At 40.1% G+C, this 24819-nt stretch overlaps 1 protein-coding gene across 1 annotated transcript; it reads right to left on the bottom strand.

Moving 5' to 3' along the window:
* Positions 1–24650, bottom strand: SEC23IP (SEC23 interacting protein; the record flags this gene model as incomplete). The annotated part of the gene is made up of 18 exons (XM_082002321.1): positions 1–294; positions 3346–3508; positions 4479–4664; positions 6021–6123; positions 6843–6998; positions 7666–7872; positions 8049–8144; positions 8543–8713; positions 9309–9427; positions 10089–10297; positions 11630–11771; positions 12426–12515; positions 12861–12981; positions 16625–16714; positions 17061–17254; positions 17777–17972; positions 19378–19907; positions 24470–24650. 18 exons carry the CDS (start codon positions 24648–24650, stop codon positions 213–215), a joined length of 3036 nt encoding a protein of 1011 aa, XP_081858447.1. The 3' UTR covers positions 1–212.
* Between the last annotated feature and the right edge of the window lie 169 nt (positions 24651–24819).

Here is a 24819-nt window from a genome sequence, read left to right as displayed (position 1 = left end):
TTTGGGAATGAAGGGGGGAAGAACTTGAAGATTTCCCCTGCATCTAAGTCTAAAAATGGTTCTTCCCATCAAAACAACACTTTGCAGCTGCCTGCTTCATAATTTAAACTTCAGAGGAAAAAGGTAAAAGTAGAGACATCTAACTGCAGCTGAATTTGCTATGAGTACATAAGTCACATTAGAACTAACTTACAAATTCATGTATCTAGACATCAATGTTGTGGCTGTTCAGGATTGATATTCATAGTCCTGTATATTTCTTTGAGAAACAGCAAGGCAGTGTCTTCAGATCCCCTATGAAGAATTAAAAAAAAAAAAAAAGTGTTATTGTGGTATGGTCCATATTCCAATTCTTGTAAGCCATACTTCATCCCATTCCAGCTCTAAAAAGTTTGCATAGCCTACTGCCCTAGTTCTTACCTTTCGGGAACATGGCCTTACCACTACCAACTTCCTTTGAACTACAATTCATCAGTTTTGGATTGTTTCTGCTATTAGCCCTAGCCTATGCATTTACCTTTTTCTACTGCATTTTTCCCCCACTCTGGCTTCCCTAACTTACTATAGCTGCAGCTTGAAATCCTCTTCTCTATCCATTTCTTTGGTGTTACTCATTTGGCTTAAATCTCAAATAATCTATCACTTTTTGTCTGTGATGGGTTCCTGAATGTATTCCACCACGAATATGTTTTACTTGTCAAGGCTTTCTTCCTTTACTTGCACCACTACATCTATTAGCCCAAAGCCAAAACTCAGCCTTGCCAGTTCTATCAGCAATATTCTAGTTCTTGTCTCCTAACTGGCTTGCAGTTCCTTGTAAATAAACTATATTAAACTTCCATAGTCTTCCTCTCTTCCTTACCACTAAAAAATAAAGATGTTCTCAAATAATTTAAAGTTTAATATAACTCAAGTGCCATGTTTCCAACTTGGTGTTTTCCCTCTCCTTTTCAAAATCAAAGCTTCAGGCTAACTGAACTTAAATTTTGACATGGACAGACTTAATTTTCTTGTCTATAAAGTATTAATTAAACACACATAAACAATACCAATATAAAAGAGTAACGATGACTGTAAAAAATAACAAACTTAAACAGGCAAATTTTAACGAAGTTCCAAAGCTGCAGGAGTTGTTAGATAATCACAGAATAAGGGTAGAAGAATCATAGATAAGGATAGCTTCCTGTGCTTTTTCGAAAGAATTAATGTAGGGAGGCACTAGAGATTTAGACAGTCAAAACTGTGATCCTCCAAACGTGAGGAACATCATTTACAGAGCACCAGGACACTGTTAAACGTGCAAGCGAAGGGACTACAGATATCTTCCACAACTGCACACAGAGATATTAGCCACACTTCTTGATGGTCTCCACTATTAAACAAACAAGCAAGCCGAAGGATCAACACGGAAGCGCTGTTCTAACATACAGAACATTTCATTTCTCTCATATTTGGGTCATTAATCATCGTGCTTATCTTCCTTACTTGAATAACCAAAAAAAACCTATGGTTAGCAAGTTTTTAAAAACCTGGCAATGATCGGCTGCCGCCTTGTGGAAAAGAACTCCCCATTCCTGCAACTCTACCTGCGAAACGGCACTGCCACCACTGGGTCACAGAATGATCAGGGAGCTCTGCCACAGCCCAGCGCTCAGCAGTGCTGGCACACGTCAGCACTGCAGCCGTGATAATCCCTTCTCCAGCAGCCTCCGATCTTTAACAACGTAAGTGATACCGACTTTAATAAGATACTTCAGGTGATCCTTTCAATTCCATATTTTAAAGTCTGGAAAGATGCCTGCTTCCAAATATTATTAGCTATCGAAATCAAGACCTTCAAAAACAGTGTAGAGCACCACTTGGCTGGCACCTGCTAAACTCAAAACAAGAGGCTAGTATTTTGTATACTGAAAGACAAAAAAAGTCACACACAGACTCAATAGCATTATGCACAGCTCAGCAACTGACAACCCAACTTGCCTATTACGTATAAAGGTGTGCTGTCGTGTTGCCAAATACAGTTTACAAATCCTTTGCTCTACTGTTCCATGTCTTGTATATTTTCAGTTGTGCTTAATTTTATGACAGTAATAAAATGCATGCTATGACATACAAAAAAAAGGAAAAAAACAAGAGCAACTCTATAGTTCAATAGGTCAATAGTTACTGCTATTCCTATAAATGGAATTACATCCTCCTCCACTTGTAGGCACTTAAAAAAAGTAAATCCAAATGCAGCTAAGGCAATGGTATACAGCAGCTCTGACTATATGACACCGAACTCTGCTTCTTGTTCTGTAAATTATTCTGCCTATGAGCAACCATTGCATACAAGTGGTAAATCATAACCATCCATTTATTGGAAGATCCAGCATGCCTTTTTTCTTCTTTTCTTCTATTTGTCTTTCATAGCAGAGCATCAATATCCAGCAATTTCATTCCCCATGAAGAGGTAATAAAGTTTTACTACATATTGTAGTCTAAAACAATTCCTTCACGAATAGTTTTATTTGAAAAACTACAGTTGTCAAATTGTCATAGAGCTATCCTTGTTTTGAAAATGACTGTAGTTAAAGGTGTGTGTTTTGAGTGTCAGTGTTCAAGCGAACAGCATGCAATATCTTTGTCTCAAACAGGATGACTGATTTGTTTACTTTGTGCTAACACAGAATTTTATTTTGAAATGAGATTAGCTAATAGTGACATCTAGGTGTGACACCTTGAGACTGACATTCCTGGCCAGTCATATATACTGTTTACCTTAACATTTGAATCATCTCAATTACATAACACTTGAGCATCCAGAGTATAACAAATTTATCTTTACAGTATGCCTGTGTGGGAAGGCAACATCATTCCAAACAAGAGGCCATTTAGGAATTAAGTGATGAGGACCTCATATCCATCTCAGCAGTGGTCTTTTCCGAACACTTCAAAGATTACAAAGACCCAGAAAACGCAGGTCTCAAGTCACGTTCATACACATCAACCACCGGAACAACTCCTGTTCTGCTGGCTTTATAACTGGTTGTTCCTTTTGCAATATTTAACTTCTCAAATCAGCAGTAGCCTGAAAAATAGATCTGTGTATATAAAACCAGTCATTTTTGTCAACATGTACTTGAAGTGAAACACTGGGACATGATTTTTGACAGAGATCACTTAAAATTTCATTATAAAACACTCAAGACAGGAAACATAATTCTAGCTATTATCATATTGGTCACAGGTAAGTAACAGACAATAGGAGTAAGATAAATGGTAGACATGTCATTACCAACATTTAAAGATATATAGTTCTATCAGAAAAGCAGTATTTATAGAATCACAAATACTTCCTCTTACCAGTAGCACAAATGACTCTGTAAAGCAAAAAGGTATTCATTGAAGCTTTCTATTGGTTTTTCTTGTAGAACATAATCAATACGACGTCCTCCATTTAGCATTCCAACCTTCACCAAAAAGTCTTCATCTTTTGGAGGGTCTGGACTTTCAGGGATCTTTTCAGCTAAAATTAAAGAGTTTAAGATTTAAACTATTTTCAAGCACAGCCTGCTTGACTATAATCAGGTAGTACCACCTGTTTTCCCAGCTGTAATTTCCAAGTGCCTGCAGTAAGACAATAATAGCAGCCTCAACTGACTAGGACGCCACTGCATAACTCTGAAACCTTACTGGAACTACAGGCTTATTTCTTCCGTAACAGTTTAAACAGAGCTTGTTTGAAGAACAGCTCACATAATGTAGTAGCTAAGCAATTTTAAAAACAAACCCCACTGTTTATACACAGACAGATCCAGACATTCCACAAGCAAATAACCTGAAATAATACATTTTTACATATCCCTTGCATAAAAGTCAATCACTATCCTCAATTTAAACCAAGAGGTATGTTTTTCATTTGTAAGTATAGACAAAGCCAGCATTGCTGGACACCGATAATTCACAACTGGGAAGCCCATCTTTGGTATCACTAGGAGTAATATTTATATCCAGCTTAAGTTTATTTTCCTCAACAGCATTTTTTCCCATTAGAGTACATACTTAAACACTCCTTAGCTCATCCCAAAACTCAGCAAAACACTAGTGAAGAGAATAAGTCTTACCAATAAATATTCATTTGTACTAACTTGCATAAATAATAATAAATATACACAATAAGTATTGTGTATAAATAAATATACACACAAGTATAATACACCTAATTATTAAATATAATAAATAAATCACAACTTCTTTAGAAACCTGCCATTCTAAGAGAAAGTTGAAAGGTTATACAAACTCAAGCCTAAAATATATTTCAATAAAGTTAACTTTTCCTTTCCTAAAAGGCAAAAAAATGTAGCAGTAGATCTTACATTTAACATTAATACTCCAAAAGCACAAAGGTCAGGAAAATCAATAGCAAGCAGTCACTAGGATGCTCAAGTTTCTACTAATTTGAGATTGACACGAAAACCAACAATGTGTCCACATACCTTCTACCACTTGCTTTTCTTCTTCCTCTTTAATTTGGTTAGCTACTTTCTCCAGTTCTGCTTGTAGCTGAGTTGAAGATGTATGAGCACGTGCAAATTCATTAAGGGTCTGCCATGCACTCTTCAATGAGCTAATAAAACCTTGTTTCAGATCAGATCCCATACGAGACAGAGAGTCTTTCAATTCTAAGGGGAAAAAAAAAAAAAAAGAAAAATCACCATAGCAGAAGCATTTAAAATTATAAACTAAAACCAGAATTATGAAACCCTGACCAACAAGCATCCCAATTATTAGGAGAAACAGGCCTGCTATGTCATGAACGTGTGTTTCTTGCTTCTCTGTTCCATTTAAAAAGATTAGGGGAAATGCAATTAATACACAGTTGATTTCTCACTGAATGGGTCAAGGAGTTAACACCTACAGGCACATGAAACAGTCCAAAAGCCTCCAAGTCCAGAAGGGTCCACAAAAACAGCTATACCAGCCAATTCCTCAACACCATCACCACTCACAATTACTCCTAACATCCTACACTAAAGGAGAAGTACAGAGGCTAGTCTCAAACTCCAACACAGCAGAAGAGGCCAGAAGAGCTTCCTCTTGCAGAAGAAGTGAATTTGGAGAAGCACTCCCAGACAGCTCTAGCCTGTAATTCTGCTACAGCTCCGTGTCTCACCAGTAACCAAGCTGCTATTCAATACTGGTGGGAAACTCTGCATGAAGGAGAGCTCTTCACAATAACTGGTTAGAGGTACATGGGTCTGTTAGATCAGGGCTCATGACTATTCCATGGAACATTCAACTATATCAAGGAAAAACCAGTAAAGAGCAACAGACTGTATTCTTCTCATTTACTACTCACACTTTTTGAGAGCTGTAACATAAAACATTCCTTAACAAATACCTTGCCTAGTCTAGGAAAGCAGACACATTCTAATGTACCATTCTAAAGCATAGATGCTGCAGAATTTCTATACAAGTGCCTGAAGACAGGCTTTTCAGGAGGGCTCTGTGAACTTGTACAGCAGTAATATTGTCAACTGTACAGCAAAACTGACTTTTCTTATTAGGTATGCAAAATTTAAGTATAGCACCTTGGTCTGATGTGTAGTCATGAGCAATAAAATCTGCCCACTAATGGCTACTGAGCCACCTTTTTCCTCAACATTTCCAATACTGAACAGACACTGGTTAAACACTTCATAGTGGTCACTAGGGACAAGGTAAAAATAAACCAGTAAATTTAGTTTCTGGTTCACATTATCTTAGAAGTTAAGGTGAAAAAACAATATACAGCAATTTTAAAATGGAACTTTATTAATCAGAAACTCAAATCTGGAGGAATTAAGATTATTATGTCTGAATGCAACTGTCAATGTCCAACAAATGGGGCTGGGAGGAATCCCCTCTGATGTTTAAGAAAAACATGGAGTCAGTTATCCAGGAACATTCATTAGTATCTTAAAATTTTATGATATTCTAATACATCAAATGAGTGAATTAGGAATGAGATCCATATATGAAATAAGTTTCCTTTTTACCCAGATGAAGTCTTTTCCTGCCTTTATGGTGTGGAATAAGAACTGGTTTTAAATCCGTGTCTTCAATGATCATTGGTTCTAACCTGTAAGCTACTGGATCAAGCTGTTAAGAAACAATACAATGACATTTAGTTACCTCAGAAATTATTCTAATTATCTATTATGATTAATAGAGACCATTTTTTAATTCTGTTCTATTTCAGTTTACAGAAACTCAGTTCATGACTATCTAGTTTAATCCTAAGATTAAGCAGGTTCATTAACTAATCAGGTCTTGTTCTCCTACAGACAGAGATTCTAAGACAGGAAACACAACAGTGAAAGAACAGCAAAATTTTCTTACGCTGATGATTTCTACCAACATGTTTAACAATTGAACAGTGACAAGATGGAACAGAAGAGGACAAATGTACTGCACGAACTGCAAAACCTTTAAGGATTTCTGAATTTCCCAGAATCTGAGCTGGAAACTCAGAAAAGTCCTGTAAACTGCTCAAATACAAACATTTCATAAAAATCTACAAGAGTGGCTTGAAATTAATGAAAGGGGGGGGGGGGGAAAAGGTTCTTTAAGCTCTGAAAATTAGCAGGTCAAATATTATCAAGCCAACCCATACCTAGAATGCTAGGTATGGAACCCATAGCCAGCTCTACTTCACTTTTGCAGTGAAAGACCATAAGTATTTGGAATATATCTTTCAGTTGGGTCATTTTTTTAAAAAGAGTCTTTTGGGAAATGTATGTAGGTGATAGGAAGTGTAATGCTCAGAGGTTAAAACTTAGGATTCTGCTTTGTTATCATCGGATGTAGTGCTTACTCACTGGATGATAGATGTTGAAGAATCCCTTGCAGGTAGGAAGCCTGTAGTTTTCATCAATCTTCTCCACACCTCTCACAGTAAGGAAGACACCAATAGGAGAACCAAGAGCAAAGAAAATATCTGGTTCAAAGTCCAATGCACTGTAAACTACAGAAACCTACCAGACAGAAATCAGATATGTAATCTCTCAGAACTGCCAGCTAGCAATATAATTGCTTAGCTGGAAGGAAAAACAAGGTGTGTATTAAATCAACCACATGCTCACAGTACTTCCAGAAGGCTTCAGCTGCACTGCCCCTGTCCATACTAACACTATAGTACCGGAATATTTTAATACTATAATATTAAAATACTTTTCTTAAAAAAAAACCAAAAAAACCCAAAACCAAAAACCTAAAAAAATCAAAAGTATGAAAAAAAAAAATATATTTAAAACAGGAAGTCATCAAGGTTTGGTTTTTCAGTTAAGTTTGAGGTAAAATGAATGAATTTAGGCTACCATGTTAAGTGTAAAGTCACAGAGCCATTCACTATCATGTCATTCACATGGTTCTGGAACAGAACCATATTTATAGCTCATTCACTGCTGGAAGAAAAAAATTAATTGCAGTGGCATCCTTGTTATATTAAGTTTTGCTTTTCACTAATCTAACCCACTGTCTCAGTCCTTCCTCCCTCCCTCCAAAGGGTAAAGTTCCATGCAAATGTAACTTTTGTACAACAATCAAGGAAAGTAGCACAAACTCATCAGCATTAAAAACAACAAACCCAAGCAAAATGACAGCATTGTTCCAAATGAATCATTTCAATTTATGTGGTCTCACCTGGCCAGTTCCAACTTCAAAATACTCATAGTCAATGTTCACAGAAGAAACAGATGCACCAACTGGAAGCTTCCTCTTTGACTGCAGCTGACCAGACTCTGAAGGGGAGACAGACGTAACAGTCTCTTTTGCTTTCTGTGTACCTTCTTCAGTTTGGAGAGTGGCAGCCAGCACTGCTTTCTTTTCTGCTACTGCTTTCTTTTGTTCCTTTTGAGACAAGTTTCAAAACCAAGAAAAAATAGTTTATTTCACAGTTGTCAAAATTCCTTTAATATATCCATGATGTTAACAGGTGTATTAAAGACCAGAAGTTACTCCACAGCAAGAAAATCAGTTACATTTGCTTAAAAACAACTTATTTCATTCCTGAAAAATGTATTTACCTGCTTGGCTGCTCTGTCTTTTACAAAATTAGCTATTTTCTTTCTTGGTCCAAGAGGTATCCCCATTTCCTTCAGGTCATCAACTGTACACATCAGCTAAAAAAAAAAAAACCAAAAACCAAAAAACACACACACACATCAAAGCATACTTTATAACTTTTCTAGTAACATACATAATTTCTTATTGGCAATGACTTACAAATTAGACAAGACATTTTATAAAGCTACAGAAATTACAAAAAAATAAAAAGATACATGATACAAAGTGCCTTAACATAATGGAGAATGTGGGGAATGTGGGGACACACCACATCAAGAAAAAGAGAGTTGCATAACTTTTAGTCTTCATGTCATGCATTAATTATCTTACTTTTCAACTGCTTTCATGTCTCACGGTACATGAAACTCATAAAGAAAAAAACACAACCAAAAAAACTCAAACATAAGCCTCCATATTCTAGCAATCCCCGTAAGTCAAGTGAACATTATTGTACCAGAGACTCCATGTCAATTCGCTCCTTTTCAAATGTGCTTGCATATTCCGACAAACTAAGCATTTCCAGAGTCTTCTGCAAAGTAGGAACATCATCATCTACTTCAGGCTCACAAAGGTCATCACCAGAAGTAGTAATTGAGGAGCCCAGGGAACTGGTATCTTCAGTCATCTTAAAAAAACAGCATAGAAACAGAATCACATCATGTAGCAGTGAAAAGCCGATATGCAGCAAGTAAAAACAAATTTACTTTCCCTTAAAAACATTATTATCTAAGTTTTGTAAACTGATGCCCATTTTCAGTAAAGCAGGATACAGATTTTCCACTAATGATAGACTAGCAAAATACATATTTAGAATTATTACAAGAGGCAAAAGGTTTCTTGAGCTTTCCAACACTCAAAAATATTTCCTTTTAATCATCAAACAACTGGTCACTGTTTCTATCCTGAACACAGACGTTCTTTCCCTCTTACGCATCTCCCCCACCATTCAGATACTGTTAAGACCAAGTTAAGTGTCCACAAGGGTCAAAGCTGATGTTCATGGTCAAATCTCATTACTGGCCTACTTGGAACTTGAGAGAGATGCAAATAGTTTGTTCTGAGAATTGAAAATATTTGTAAAACTGCACGTTTCTATTAACATGTTAAAATGTATTATCAGAACCCACAATCATGTTTCAGCTAATCAATTCTGAAAACTTAAGAAAAAGTTGCTGAACATATCGGATCTATTTGCCTGGAAAGACTAGCATGCAAATTACCTGTTTATCATGAACAGCCATGTCCTTTACAGTCCCATTAACACCAGAGAACGGTCCAGCATTTTCTGATGAAGCCAAGTCCTTCTGGTTAGACAATATGTCAAACAGAATTAAGGAACCTGAAAACAGGAATTAAAGTTGCCTTGGGAAAAATGTCAAGATTTTCCTGTCCCTAAATCTTAAGCAAGATTTATATGGAATAGTAATAGCAACATATAGATTGATCAAAAAAGATGGCTGAATTAAAACTAAAATACCTACATATTAACTTGAATATGATCACTCTCAGCAAAAAGCAAACTTCCCCCCCCACCTGTGAAATAGCTTTATGTAGTTGCCACAGTTAAACTACCTTTTCTTAATCATCTTAGGCTGCTTGCCAAACTGGAAGAAAAGTTCCAGCCCAAACCAGTATGTCACGTCTTTATAACTTTATTCCATGTTCCAAAAAATTACCTTACTTTTACTAAGTGGGTGTTCCAAGATACAGAAGTTACCCACCTATCAAGACATCAGATAACCTGTCAACTTTTAAACACAAATTAGACACTAAGTCTTCATGAAAGAAACAATGGGTGGTAGCAGGGAGGGAAATGCATGCATCCATGAAGTACTAACCTTCTCTCAAAGCTACTGAGCGGTGTTCAACTTTCAGAATACTGCTGACTAAAAGACAGCCATGCCCTATCAGCAAATTTTAGCCTTATGGTTCATGAAGGTTCCATTTCCCTTAGTGTAGCAATGTTGGTTTTAACCCAAATCAATTCCTTAGATAATTACCTAAACTGTGCCCAGCCACAGAGACTCCTCCTTTGAAGTCTGGGTTGCGACTCATGAAAAGTGCATACAAGCGATTCATTTCCATCCCCACTTTATCCACAATCGTCTGACAGTAGGTGGGGCTGTTGTAAAACAGTATGTCAAGGAGTGTTTCATTGGTGAAGTGCCGCAGGCGTCCAATGCTGGGCAAAGTTATTTTTTTTATGTTCCTAGTAACACAAAGACATTAGAAGCATGAATGCCTTTAAAGAAATGCAGACGAGAACTTTGTTCACTTTTGAAATGACAGGTAATACAATTGCAGTGTAAATATGATAGATATGGTCTGTACAGACATTAAAAACCCCAACGTACGCCTTTGCATGTTCGTGTATTAGCGATAGCTGCTGATTGTACATATTTGAGAAACATACAGCTCCCTTTTTTCTCTGAAGGATGAAGGGATGCCTGAAATAATCTCTTTTCTGTTTCAACACTGCTCTCATATAGTAACGGAAGTTTTGTGAGCAGATTGGTAGAAGTAGAAGAGAAAAAGAACTCGCATATAAAAACTGCAGGTGAAATTGAAGTAACAGGCAACATAATGCTCTCTTTTTGGATAAAAAGCTTGGCATCACCATCTGCCTGCCAGGAGTTAAGTCAGCTGCAATGGAATCACTACAGAATTGAGACTGCCTGAGTTAGCATTGCCTGGTTTGATTAACAGAATGAGGATCTTCATTCCTCATGATAATGCAGTGTTTGAACGAGAATAAAAGACTAAGACTCTAGGAAAGCAGTATGACTTGACCAAGCTAGAACAGTCTGGAGAACACCAGCGTGCACTCTAAGCAGTACAGGTTGCTACCCTCCCAATTTCTACCTCCCCATCTTTGAGCAAAAGAAAACAGCTTGAAATGTCAAGTGACAGCAAAGGGATAGTCACCAAGAAGTGATTTTAAAATAAGTTTTTAAATGCTGTAACACTCCTACCCAAATATAGATATTTTGTTTAAAAAAAATAATCATCTTGGCTCAACTGCCTAATCAGAATTCAGGTACTGCTCTAGGACTGGACAGAGGGCTCAATGTCTTCCTCAGAAAGAAGACACTGACATCTCCTAGGGTCAGCCTCAATGAGACTGCAGGAAGGTACAGCAGAGAAAACTCTCTGCTCTAAATTGTACGTACCTGTTGCTGGACAACACACCTCCACGCTCACCACCTCATACTTATCACTATCTCTACACACTCACTCATCATCGTGTATCAACGCATTAGCCATTTTCATGAAAATGCAGTATTGAAAAGTGTGTGTGTATATATATCCTGTCACTCAGTGTTATGAAAATAAACAAGAGCAAATACTCCACATGCCTTTCCAGCTTTCCCTATACTCAGCAAAATGTTAATTAAAAAAAAAATTAGTGATTCTCTTTTGTAACCGTCATACGTTTATTCATCTAGCATTAAGAGCATATTAACTTCTCTTTTTATCCACTTTATGAAAACTGTTAAGGTGCATCTTGTATGAAGTTCACAAAACTAAACAGTATACTCACCTGTCTACACCTGTTGCATCTCCATGCAGAGAACTATGCCAGTGAACTGGCAGGAATTCCACCCTGCTCACTTTACGTTCCTCAAAATATTTCTTAAAGTGAGTCTGCAACAGCTTCAGAGAAACGGTCCTAAAATCATCAACTGTAAAGAGAGGGAGTAATAAAAATCTGATAGTAGAGGTACTCAAGTAACACACAATTACAAATATTCCTTTCCTCCCCACTCCCAATTTCAGACATGGTCAAAACATAAATGAAGAAAACTGTGAAGTGGAAAATTCTTTGCAAGTATTACTCCTCTAACTATAAGAATTTTTTTTTTTTTTTTTTTTTTTTTTTTTTTTTTTTACACATGGGGTTTCTAGCAGGCTTCTATTTATCTCACAATGAATGCATTTTTACTCCATGACCAGACATAGCCTTCTTAATTTACTCAGTTGTGCTGGACTGTATTTTAAAAAAGAAGAAAAAAACAAACAAAACCACACAAACCACACAAAGCAAACACACATACACACACACCACAAACACACACACACCACACCCCCCCCCAAAAGCCAAACCACTCTGCAAATCTAATATTGAGGACTAATAATAACAGTTAAAGCTGTTGGTCTAACAAAACACAGATTCTGCTTTTGGAAAATAATCTGGAAAAAGTCCTACCAGAAATTTAATTTCTTAACATTAAAGACTTTTTTTTTTTTTTCCTAAAAGACATGCTTATCTGAATATGAGACAGAGACCCACATTTAACCAGTTAATATAACTGCTCATTAAATAAGCAAAAACCTACCGCATTCAACAATGCTTCTAAATCTCAAGTCACATACAGGACCTATGCCATGAACCATAAATACTAGATGGTCGATTTGGGACATTTCTCCTGTAGAAGAAGGAAATAAAAAATTCAGAGTACCAATATGTACTGCAGTGGTGAACTTTAGAGCCAAGCAACCTGAAGATACACTTGCTTTATAAAGCCTATTACATAACACTGTTCAGGATATAACATAGCCCACAGGACTCCTTTGATTAAAAAAAACCAACAAAAACAAAAAAAACCACAAAACCAGGTAACTTCTTTCAAGCAGCTCAGACTAAGGAGCAACTTTAATCTCTAGACCCTAGGCATGAACAGTACATTGCCGCTCCACCCACTAGGGTCCAACTTTTACACAGAAATGAATTGACTGCTCAAGCTGCAGACCCACATACAGTAATCACGTACCATCAGGAATTTCATCATGGTCATCATCAATCCCACGTTTCACTACCCTTGGTCTTGCCTGACCATCTTGAGTGGTGCCCCATTCATCTGGTGTGGCAGAAGGTTGGAACTGAACTATGACCTGAAAAAAATACATTGTCCAATTATAAACACAAAAAACCCCTCATGAATCATAGTGTTAGTCTGAAAGCACTGCATGGTTTAACGCACTTTTTGTGGGATTGCTTTACCTTGCATCTGAGACTCAACTGTTTTCTTCAGTTAGCACATATGCAAAAAAAAAACCTTAGAAAACCCTAGGGCTATTCCCTGTGGCAGCAACAGCTTCACTAGAACTAGACGCCAATGCAACACAGATAATCCTCCTTAGTGTGAAAAGCAACCAGATGACTTAAATGAAAGTTACCACTAGTTGAAGAAGCTGGCCTGCTCAGTGATTCTTAGCAATTTTAACTCCTCAGACAAGCATTATCAAGTGCCTCTTTCCTAGACTCCAGTATCGACTCTTCCTTAGCAGACTACTGTTTGTGTGGGGAAACTGAACACCACCCTTATTTACAATTACTCTATCACCAGGGAGGGGGGGAGACACGCTTTTCAGGGAAGGACAACAACATTCGAAGTAGCCCAGAAACCCGAGAAAGTGAGGAATTCAGTAGCATGGCTGTTTATAAGACTTACAGTGACTTAGTATAGTCTGAACTCATGAGACAAAGTGGCTTAAGAGCTCCTTCTCCAGGTTTTTACTGGACAGAACTCCTTAACCAGCACTAATAAGTGCTTAGAGTAGAAGCAACTGTGATCCTTTCTGGCCCTTGGATTATTTTATTTATTAATTACTGCATCTGTGATAAGTGAACAATTAATGGCATTAGTCAATGATGCCGAAGTCCACGTTTTAATCACAAGAGACTTAGCAGAGTATTTACAGCAAATGAGCCTTAGAAGTTATTCTACTTTCTCATGGCCTAGGAACAGTTGCAGTGCAAGATTTCTCATGGCTTAGATAGGCAAACTAATTACCTTATAGTTAGATAAATGCTCTTCTCCACATAGCATCATAGAAGAGTTTGGGTTGGAAGGGACCCTTAAAGGCCATCTAGTCCAACCTCCCCTGCAATGAGTAGGAACATCTTCAACTAGGGCAGGTTGCTCAGAGCCCTGTCCAACCTGACCTGGAATGTTTCCAGGGATGAGGCATCCACCACTTCTCTGGGCAACCTGGGCCAGTGTTTCACCACCCTTGTTGGGAAAAATTTCTTCCTTATATCTAGTCTAAATCTACCCTCTTTTAGTTTAAAACCATTACCCCTTGACCTATCACTACAGGCCCTGTGTCCTGGTTTCAGCCAGGATAGAGCTGGTTTTCCTCACAGAAGCTAGTGTGAGACTGTGTTTTGGATTTGGGATGAGGAACTGTTGATAATGTGCTGATGTTTTGGGTTGTTGCTGAGCCGTCAAGGACAGTCCAGCTTCTTGTGCTGGCCTGCCAGCGAGCAGGCTGGGGGTGCACGGGGAGCTGGGAGGGGACACAACCGGGACAGCTGACCCAGACTGGCCAAAGAGATATTCCCTACCATACGACGTCATGCCCAGTACATAAACTGGAGTTGGCCGGGGGGGTGAAAATCGCTGCTCGGGGACGGGCTGTCGATCACGGGGTGGTGAGCAATTTCTGTATTGGGCATCACTTGTTCTTATACATTCCTTTGTTGGTATTATCATTATTGTTCCCTTCTTTCTTTCTGTCCTATTAAACCGTGTTTATCTCAACCCACGAGGTTTTTCCTAATTCTCTCCCCCGTCCCGCTGTGGGAGGGAGAGTGAGCGAGCGGCTGCGTGGTGCTTAGTTGCCGGCTGGGGCTAAACCACGACAGTCCTTTTTGGCGCCCAACGTGGGGCTCGAACCCACGACCCTGGGATTAAGAGTCCCATGCTCTCGTCTTTGCTGTACATGTTAAGGATCGGTGTTGGTTTCTGCGGGCTGCTGTACTCTGCAATGATTAGTAATGTCTCGCCTGTGAATTTTGTTTTTAGAGCACTGACCTTGAGCTTAATGTGGTATCATCTGAGCTCTGTACTAAAGCCGTTACTGTATTTTGGCTACAGTCTTGTGGAGACGATTAGCAATTATACTTCTGCCTCTGAAAGGTTTTTTATGGAGGAAATGCAGAATGGTACCTTTGATACCCTCTATCATAACATTTCCTCCTTCATCACAATAATTTTTCAGTATTTTGAACACCCTTGGCTGGTTAAAATACCTCTATTGCTACTTCTGGGGAACATGGTTTCAGTTTTGTCTAAGGTTGGCAAGCAATTTAAGAATATCACCCGGAGATCTGCCCCAAGGCTGGATAGTTATGAATGGCAGGGTGTGTGGAACAGCATGGGCAAATGCCTGGGGCGGTGGGCACCTCCGGTGTTTTGGAGCTTCACTCCCGAACAAGTGCAGAATCCTGATAAACTAGCAGAATATCTGGAAGAAGTATGCTGTCAGCCTGGCAGCTCCAAGGAGACACAAATCATTGCAATGTGCTGGGGCCTGGCCCATGCCTACAGAACCCTATTTAACACTATGCAAAGGGGAGAGGGGCTCTCTGGGTCTGATGGCAATGTGGCAGGCACTGTGACTACTCCAACGTCTGTAGCAGGCACTGTCACTACTCCACCCCCCAAGGCGACTCTGGTGGGACTCTTAATCCCAGGGTCGTGGGTTCGAGCCCCACGTTGGGCGCCAAAAAGGACTGTCGTGGTTTAGATGGCCTGGCACGTCAGACCCACAGGAATATAAGGCTTTAGTGGACACCGGTGCACAATGTACCCTGATGCCAGCTCTATCCTGGCTGAAACCAGGACACCCTGCTAAAAAGTCTGTCCCCATCTTTCTTCTAAGCCTTCTTTAAGTACTGGAAGGCTGCAATAAGGTGTCCCAAGACCTTCTCTTCTCCAGGCTCAACAGCCCCAACTCTCTCAGCCTGTCCTCAGAGGAGAGGGGTTCCATCCCTCGGATCATTTTTGTGACCTCCTCTGGATCTGCTCCAACAGGTCCATGTCTTTCCTGTGCTGAGGGCTCCAGAGCAAGACACAATACTCCAGGCAGGGTCTCACCAAAGCAGAGGGGCAGAATCCCTTCCCTTGCCCTGCTGGCCATGCTGCTTTGGATGCAGCCCAGGAGATGGTTGGCCTTCTGGGCTGTGAGCGCACATTGCTAGCTCATGTCCAGCTTTTCATCCACCAGCATCCCCAAGTCCTTCTCCACGAGGCTGCTCTCAATCACTTGATCCCCCAGCCTGTACTGACACCGAGGGTTGCCCCAACCCAGATGCAGGACCCTGCACTTGGCCTTGTTGAACCTCATGGCGTTCACATAGGCCCATTCCTTGAGCTTGTCCAGGTGCCTCTGGATGTCATCTGGATGAAAGCTTTTAGTTTAAATTACCTTCTGTTTGGTACAGACCGAGGTTAAACTAACTCAGATTGCCTCCTGTTTGCTGCTAGTTACACTTAGCCAAAACATGTACTGTGTAAACCCTTCTTCTTCTTAGGTTTCAGAAAGCATTGTCTTTTAATCACATGACAGCACATCAAAGCAAGCAGGAGTTCAGTTTCTACAAACTTTATCATCTTTAATGCACACATATCCAAAACAATCAACAAGTACATTTCAAGCAAGACTAAGACTGCATTCAATTTATGCTTCTATCCATCTGCTCATTCACCCCTAATGAATTATGTGAGAACCAATCATCAGAGTCCAGTACCTTAGGATTATGCATAACAATCGTTTCCCCATTTGGGAATTCAAGTCGCCGATGCCATTGATTTGTAGTTACAGCCCTTTTATATTCTGCCTGAAACAGTAAACAAGTTAGATTAAAATCAGTATGCCTTTTCAGACAAACTGTTTTTTGACCTTAAACTATAACCTGTAATATTAAGGTTATAATTTACATAGCTTTATTTATACAAAGAAGTGTCATGTCAAGTACTACACAAGTTGATTTTAAGTCACAGCAGTGCAGTACCTATGCATGAGCAACGTGGCCTTCCAGTGACTCCCCTTTCCAGGATTTGCTTACTTATGTTCCAGAAAGGGCATTCTGGAAATCGTTTGAATGAGACACAAAGTATTTCTAAGGTTATAAATACAAAGAACTGTCACGTTCTTTGTGAAGTTTAAATAAAGGTAATACTAACCTCTAGCTTATCACTAAAATCTTCAGTGTAAGGAATAAATCGGCTATCCTTGTCTCCCTTATAAAACCACATGCATCGTCTCACTTCAGAAGGCTCTTCTTCCCAGTAAACAGCTTTCCTCATTCTGTCATACAGGTATACATCATAGCGTCCCCCATCAGTGCTCAGAACCACACTTTCAGGATCAGGCTGGACTGTGACACAAAAGTCACACTCTGTTAGTATTGTACACTAACACACACAATCTTTTTTCTCTTTCGCCCTAGCCCTAATAAATTCTGTGATGAATATTAAGCCATAACTAATAGATAGTTATGCTATGGAAGAGAAGCTTCATAATACCAGGTGACCATTGTGTTGCTCCTAAAATGCTTCTATATGCTCTGTACACAACAAAAAACCTTTGAACAACTCCCAAATATGAACAGTTATTCCAGAACTGACAGAGTTTAACAAAACGGCAAACCAAGACACAGGTAACTAGGAGTTCTATGTGAAAATGCAATACCCACTAGGGATGTACATCTTAATACTCAAGCAACAGATAATGCAAGTGAATAAATTAAGTGGCACAAATACATTTTCGAGATACGTATGAACGTTACTTATTACTGCCATATGACTCTTTCATATGGAACTGGCATTACTCTAATATCTTCCTTCTAGTCCTCCTGTTGGCCTCTGAATAAGATATGATTAAGATTTTCACAGCTTACCAGAATTATAGACTTCCTCTAGCTTTGCAGAATCCAGAATGCTGAATGGCATCCATATTTGCTTGTCCTCCACCTCCTTACAGTAGAACCAGTGTGGCTGAACTGGCTCATATTGGTTCTGCAGCAAAACAGGAGGCGCCTGGACCAGCGGACCTGCAGGCCTGGGAGCTCGGAGCTGTGTCTGAGACTGTGGAAACTGAAAACACACACTGGTTCATCACCTCAATCCCACATAGTTTTTACAGAACTGATCTATACTTTGCTACAGAGAATACTCTGAGCCTTTATTTCTAACATTTCTCCCCCCCCCAAGAACATTATCTTTCATTCTAAAAATTTTATAGATAAATTTTCCACTTTATTATGTTTTCAGAAAGTTACACTGGGAATTTCATTCCCACAAATACTGTTAAAAACTGATATGGTCTAGCACCTTGGTTACCTAAAACCAGTACGATTTAAAATATTCAAAACTTATGCTGAGCTTATTTCTTACAGCCACCAAGTTTGACATGAAAACAAAACTGTATTCTCATTATTCATTTATACATAACTACATTTTTGCAAAAAGATCATCGATTTTAACAAGTGCTCACCTCAGTAACAGCTCTCGTCCTGCAAAGTGACCAGGGTAGATTTCAAACTTAAATGTAGCCTCAGTGATGCAAGAAAAGTAACTGATTTTGAAAGGGACTATAGCCCACACAAAGTTGACTTCATACAAATACTGCACAGATCCCAGTTAGTACAACTAAAAGCAAGATGCCAGCACTAACAACTGTTTTAATTGATGCATTAAAAACAAACAAAAAACCAAAACCAACTAATATGTTGTACAATATATAAAAATCAAGCAATCAGAAGTTCTGGAATTCTTTAACACTCCAGATTTTTCAGGTTCTACTGCCTTTGTTATGTTTTTTGTCATTATATAATCTTTCTACTCTTTATTCACAACAGCAGCAATATAGCAATAGCTCAGGCAAAATAAAAACAATTTTTGTTGTTTTCAAAGAAAACTTGTCAGGTTATTACTAATCCATTTACATTATTTTAATAATGCTGCTGTGAAGGTAAAAAAGAATGGAGATTAATACTTTACATCACACAAAATCCTAAACCAACATGTTTCAAAAGGTTCGCTGACAATCTATGTGACTTGGATCATAATTTCAAAAAGTGCTGGCTTCACCAGCAAAACCAGCTTGAAAAGAGATTTTTGTAGCCTGTATCTTGCAAATGGCTGAATGACCTGATTTACAGCAGAGGCAGAAACAATGCAGCAGCACAGCTGAAATAGCAGCAAACTCAGTAACAGCCAGAAAAGAGCAATAGAACTAAACAACCTGGCTCTTTCTGACAAGAGAGACCCATGTAGCTACAGGGTATGCTCATTTCAAACATCACAAAGTTTTCCCAAAGCAACAGTTCCAGGCTAGTTCTAGTGAAAAGATTTTGCTATCAGAAACAGTTCCAAGACTTTTTCTGGGGTTTTCTAGGGGAAAAGAAAAATCTTCAGAAGATAAAATATGCAATTCAAAGTGGAAACTGACTTAAATTATTTCATTCTGGTACCAGGACATCAGGAATGGTTTATATACCTGTGTCAATGAACCTGGAGGTGTCTGATACATCTGGAGAGGTGGTACAGAGGATGGTGGGTGAGCAGGTGCGTGACTCTGTTGCAGCTGCGGCGGAGTAAGGTATGGGTTAGCTCTGCTGCTCAGGGTGGTGTGCCGATAAGGGTTATACCCCTGCTGAGACGTTCCTTGGGGAAAAGTAGATGCATTTGCAGGCGGGGGACAGCTCTGCTGAGGAGTCTGATAAGCTGTGTTTGCCACCTGTGAAGTAGGTGGTGCACTGTAAGAAGATTGTGACTTGGGAACATGTGGTGAAAAGGCATTTTGCCCATCCTGTGACCCAGACACATGTGGAAGTGAAGTTGGAGGCCTGGAGAAGGCTGGTGCTCCAACAGGTGGTGCAACAGTTGTTAAGGGTGGCTGCCCAATACTTCCAAATGGGTCACTGCTACTAGGTACTTGAGAGAAATAGTTGAAAGTCTGTGGTGGATTGGGGCTGGCAGAAGTCTGACCCAAGAAGCTGTCCTCTTCACCAACATCTGCAGAATCATCTGCAAAAACAAAAAGATCACTAGAGATATTATGAGAGGTTCAAACCACTTAGCGTATATAGTCAAAATATTCTGTAACGTTATCAAATATTTCCAAAACTCTGTTGGTCCTCATAAAGCTAAAAGCATTACAGAGCTTACACATCCTCAATGATTAAATACACCATAAAATGAAAAAAAGATACCAAGTCTTCAAGAACATTTAAGATGCACCATAAAAGTGACTCAGTGTACACAGATAAAGCAACAAAAATTAAAAATCTGAAATAAGAGACCGAAGTCAGGGCCTTCCCAAGACAACTTGGCAAAGATCCCTGCTTCCAGGGCACTAAAATCCCTTCCAATTTCCCATATGCCCACCAAATGCAGGAGCAGCCTTGGTTCATATCCTTTCACCTGAAAACAGTTACCAAGCATAGGACTTTATGCTCTAGTTTTTAGAATTCCAAGATCAAATTCAAAAGTAGAGCCTAAGGACATTCCCAAAGAGACCAAACCTACTGGTTAAGCAATCCATTCTCAGCTGCTTCTTCAGCAAGGTTTCCCATTTGACTTGCAAGGTGGCCATGACTAATCACTCCAAGTCACTTGATGAGCAAGACTTACTCCGGTTCTCTCTAAAAATCCTACTATAGACTGGCACAAGAACTAAGTCTCCGGCACAGAAAAATAAGTCCCCATTCTGCATAATTGCAGGAGAGGGCTTAAAAAGATGCAAAGCCATGTCTGCCCTTTCTCGTTAGAAAAATACATAAACAAGGTCCCGGTCAATCCCAGTTTTCTGCTTTGCAATGATCTAGTAACAAGTAGGGAAAAAAGTGGTTTGACATTATCATAGGTCTCACAGCAAGCTCAGTTAAACCTGCGAGGGTCTGCGCATCATTGCCTGCCTGTTGAGAGAAGAGCACCTTGCAAGTAGCCAATGCAATCTGCAGAAGTCGTAAGAGCATTGCCATCTGCTCTGGCAATCAAATAATCCCCAGCTGTGGGGAAGAAACCACAGGGCTATCACTGCTTCTCTGCTACTCAGTCCCCAGCCAAAGAACAAATGTCTTTATCCACAGCTGACATAACTGTAATATAGAGTATCAAGGGAGCACAGGGGAATCCACAGAGAAGCCTCTCTAGGAAGCTGCTATTTTAATTAATTAATCATAAAAGCAGCAGCTGCCATGACTAAAAGGACTATTTTAACCAGCTTTTATATAGTAGTCTTTTCAGATGATGTCAATTTGAGGCAAGCATCACCTGCATTTATCAATTTCTCTTATTTTCACCTATAGAATTTCATTCCACTTTTAATGAACAAAACCCAAAACCTACATATGTGAACCATCGTGTGAAGAATACTAAAACCATTTATAAGCAATGACCACTATAAAGTCAGGCCTATGGATTGTCTCCCAACTACAAGCAGAATAGCCATTTATACTAAATAAAACGTCTCAATTGCTAAACAATAAAATTATTCTTCCTTTCACATTTCATAAACATTATGGAATAAAGAGAAGCATACTGCATACCACACTGTCAATTCTATGCTTTCCAAAATAACTGGTAGCAGAACAGGTTATTTACCCCACCAGGTCAGATCACGATAAACATGTAGCAATATCTCGAAGAGTTTTCAAGGCCTTTACCAAATGTCCATTCACAAAACAACTACTATTCTCCAATAGAGAATAATTCTCCAATAGTATTCTCCAACGTAGGTTTTGGAGATTTAGTCTACTGTATCTTTCCTTGCAAAAATAGGTTGACAAAGTTCTGCCAAAACAAAAATTATACTTATATGTATGTGTATAAAGGCTCTACAGAAGGATCTGGACAGGCTGGATCAATGGGCCAAGGCCAACTGCAGGAAGTTCAACAAGGCCAAGTGCCAGGTCCTGCACTTGGGTCCCAACAACCCCATGCAATGCTACAGGCTTGGGGAGGAGTGCCTGGAGAGCTGCCCAGCAGAAAAGGACCTGGGGGTGCTGGTTGACAGCCGGCTGAACATGAGCCAGCAGTGTGCCCAGGTGGCCAAGAAGGCCAACAGCATCCTGGCCTGTATCAGCAATAGTGGGGCCAGCAGGAGCAGGGAAGTGATCATGTCCCTGTACTCGGCACTGGTAATGCTGCACCTCGAATAGCGCGTTCAGTTTTGGGCCCCTCTCTACAAGAAAGACCCTTTCAGTGCTGGGGCGTGTCCAGAGAAGGGCAACGAAGCTGGTGAGGGGTCTGAAGAACAAGTCTTATGAGAAGCGGCTGAGGGAACTGGGGTTGTTCAGTCTGGAGAAGAGGAGGCTGAGGGGAGACCTTATTGCTCTCTACAACTACCTGAAAGGAGGGTGTAGCAAGGTGGGTGTTGGTCTCTTCTCCCAAGTAACTAGTGATAGGACAAGAGGAAATGGCCTCAAGTTGCGCCAGGGGAGGTTCAGATTGGATATGAGGAAAAATTTCTTCACTGAAAGGGTTGTCAATCACTGGAACAGGCTGCTCAGGGAAGTGGCTGAGTCGCCATCCCTGGAGGTATTTAAAAGACATGCAGACGTGGCACTTAGGGACATCGTTTAGTGGTGGACTTGGCAGTACTAGGTTAATGGTTGGACTTTATGATCTTAAAGGTCTTTTCCAACCTAAATGATTCTATGATTTTATATATGCACACACACACAGCTTTCCAACACATTACTTTCTACTTTGCCTCTTCGTAATTTTGCAAAAACTACATTGGAAAATAAGACCAGACTGGCAGAAAAACAAGCACTTCATACGAATTTAAAAATTTCCTATGAGCATACAGCTTTGACATACAAGGGCAGTGTTCTCCCCACATACAAAACAGTCTTTCTTCAAGAGTGACTGTGTGGCAATCTCCTGTATATCCCTCCCTATATAAGGTGGTACCTTGTCGTTCACAGATTGTCATCTGACCATCACAAGCGACATTAGTCCACTTTCTCACTGGGAACACTCTTCTCTATCTACTGTAAGTATATTGGTTACTTCACCCATACCTGAGACAGAGAACATATCTTCTATCATCAAACTGCGAAGCACGAAACACTACTCACTCTTGGAGATACAGCAAATTTATGACTGCACACACCTTCCTAACACTGGCTGTCAGATAGAGGTCAATAAATTCCTGAGACCAATTCCTATTACATTTTACACAATTCAAGGGTTCAAACTCAAGGGCTTGTTCTTTCCTGCTTCAAACTATGATTCAAGATGCAAACTGCTCTACACAGCCAGGTCCCTAGGACACCCGAAAAAGGCTGAATGCAAGGGATCAGAGGAGTAGAGCATTTAATGGGACGTGGGCCTTACTTGGACAGACATGGAATGTGGAACAACCTCTGGCATTGAAATTCACCCCAACTGCAAAACTACAAAATCGTCACCCAATCAAATTTTAAGTGAGATGAAGAGTATATGATTTATCACATTTTATTAATGAAATCCCATAATCAGATTTTCTCCCTGGAGAGCTTCAAAGTCTTCAGGAAGTTGCCACGTGAGAGTCATCTGTGCATGGCCAGACTAGCACTTAAATATTACTTCTTTTTTTAATGAAAAACAATGTGTATTAGCAAGAAAGAAAAACCAATAGGGATTGCATAATTTGAAGCAGTAAGTGTATCCGCTACCTAGATACCTCATATAAGCAGGAATAATATTATAATGCTTTTATCCATCCCATCCAAAACTATGTACTCAATCTAAAAAAAATGCTTCAAAGCCATACTTGACAAGCCTTTTTTAAAATATTCAGGGATGTACTCCATTTATTTCTGGATATATTAGTATTTATTTTATCTAAGATACAAGAGCATTGAAAACAAGTCTTGGATTTTGGATTCAACACATACCAATGCAGTAAAATTTAAAATATCTGATTTCTAGATGCATTTCTACTGTTTAGGGCTTTAATCTCAGACTGAACAAACTCCCAGAAAATCCATGCCTTTATCTGAAACTGTTTAAGCATTAGATTGCACATGCACGTGTTTGGAACACCATTAAGGCTTTAGAAGGAAAGAATATTAAAACTATATTTAAGGTACCTGCTTAACATGCTATTTTCACACAGAGAACATAGCAGATGGCAGAGTAGGTTAAAAAAAGTGAAAACACCAAGTACACCCCTGAACGGAAGTACTGACAACTTTTAACTGATGAAACAAATACGCTCATCAATGAGCTGAAAACACGACAATCATCCTCTCTCCTTAGACACAGAACTAAAAACCAAACACATCTGCATTAAGCACACGCAAGAAAGCCGAACATACATATCTCGAGCAGCTTGTCTTTCCTGAAGCATTAACGCCCGACAGCTGGCAGGGACACCCAGCTCAGAGCGCCCTACGGGGAGAAGATTAAGGTCTAACCGACACGCAGCGCGCCCAGACGCTGACCAGGCCCGCAGCGCCCCTTGGCAGGCCCCGGCTCGGTCCCTCAGGGCTCCCACCGACCCCACAGCCCGTTACCCGGCGGCGCAGAGGGGTTCAGCGGGAGTCCGGTGGGGCAGAGCCCCGCACAACTCCTCCGCGCCCACCCGCTCTCCTCACAGCGGCCCCTCAGCATCCCCCGGCCGCCCTCCCTACCGGCTGCCAGGAGAGCGGAGTCCGGCGGTACAGCCGGAGCCTGGCTGACCGGGATGAATGGCACGGTGAAACTGAACTCGGTGGCAGAAGAAGAAAAAAGCAAGTTGGTGCCGCCGCCGGTAGCCCCAGGCTTCGCCGCCGCCATAGCTGCAACCACCGGCCACGTCCCTTCACCCACGGCGGCCCAGCCCTTTCCGCCCGCACGGCTGCCCGCTTCTAAGATGGCGGCGGCGGTGCCGCGCCCTAATGGTCTCTCCGCGTACGGGTGAGGAGGAGAAGGCGGGCCCAGTCTTGTACAGCGCCGCCATTGCCGC

Source organism: Phaethon aethereus, assembly GCF_964289735.1.
Source record: "Phaethon aethereus genome assembly, chromosome: 7".
Lineage (NCBI taxonomy): Eukaryota > Metazoa > Chordata > Aves > Phaethontiformes > Phaethontidae > Phaethon > Phaethon aethereus.
This window is presented reverse-complemented; position numbering and strand designations above follow the sequence as displayed.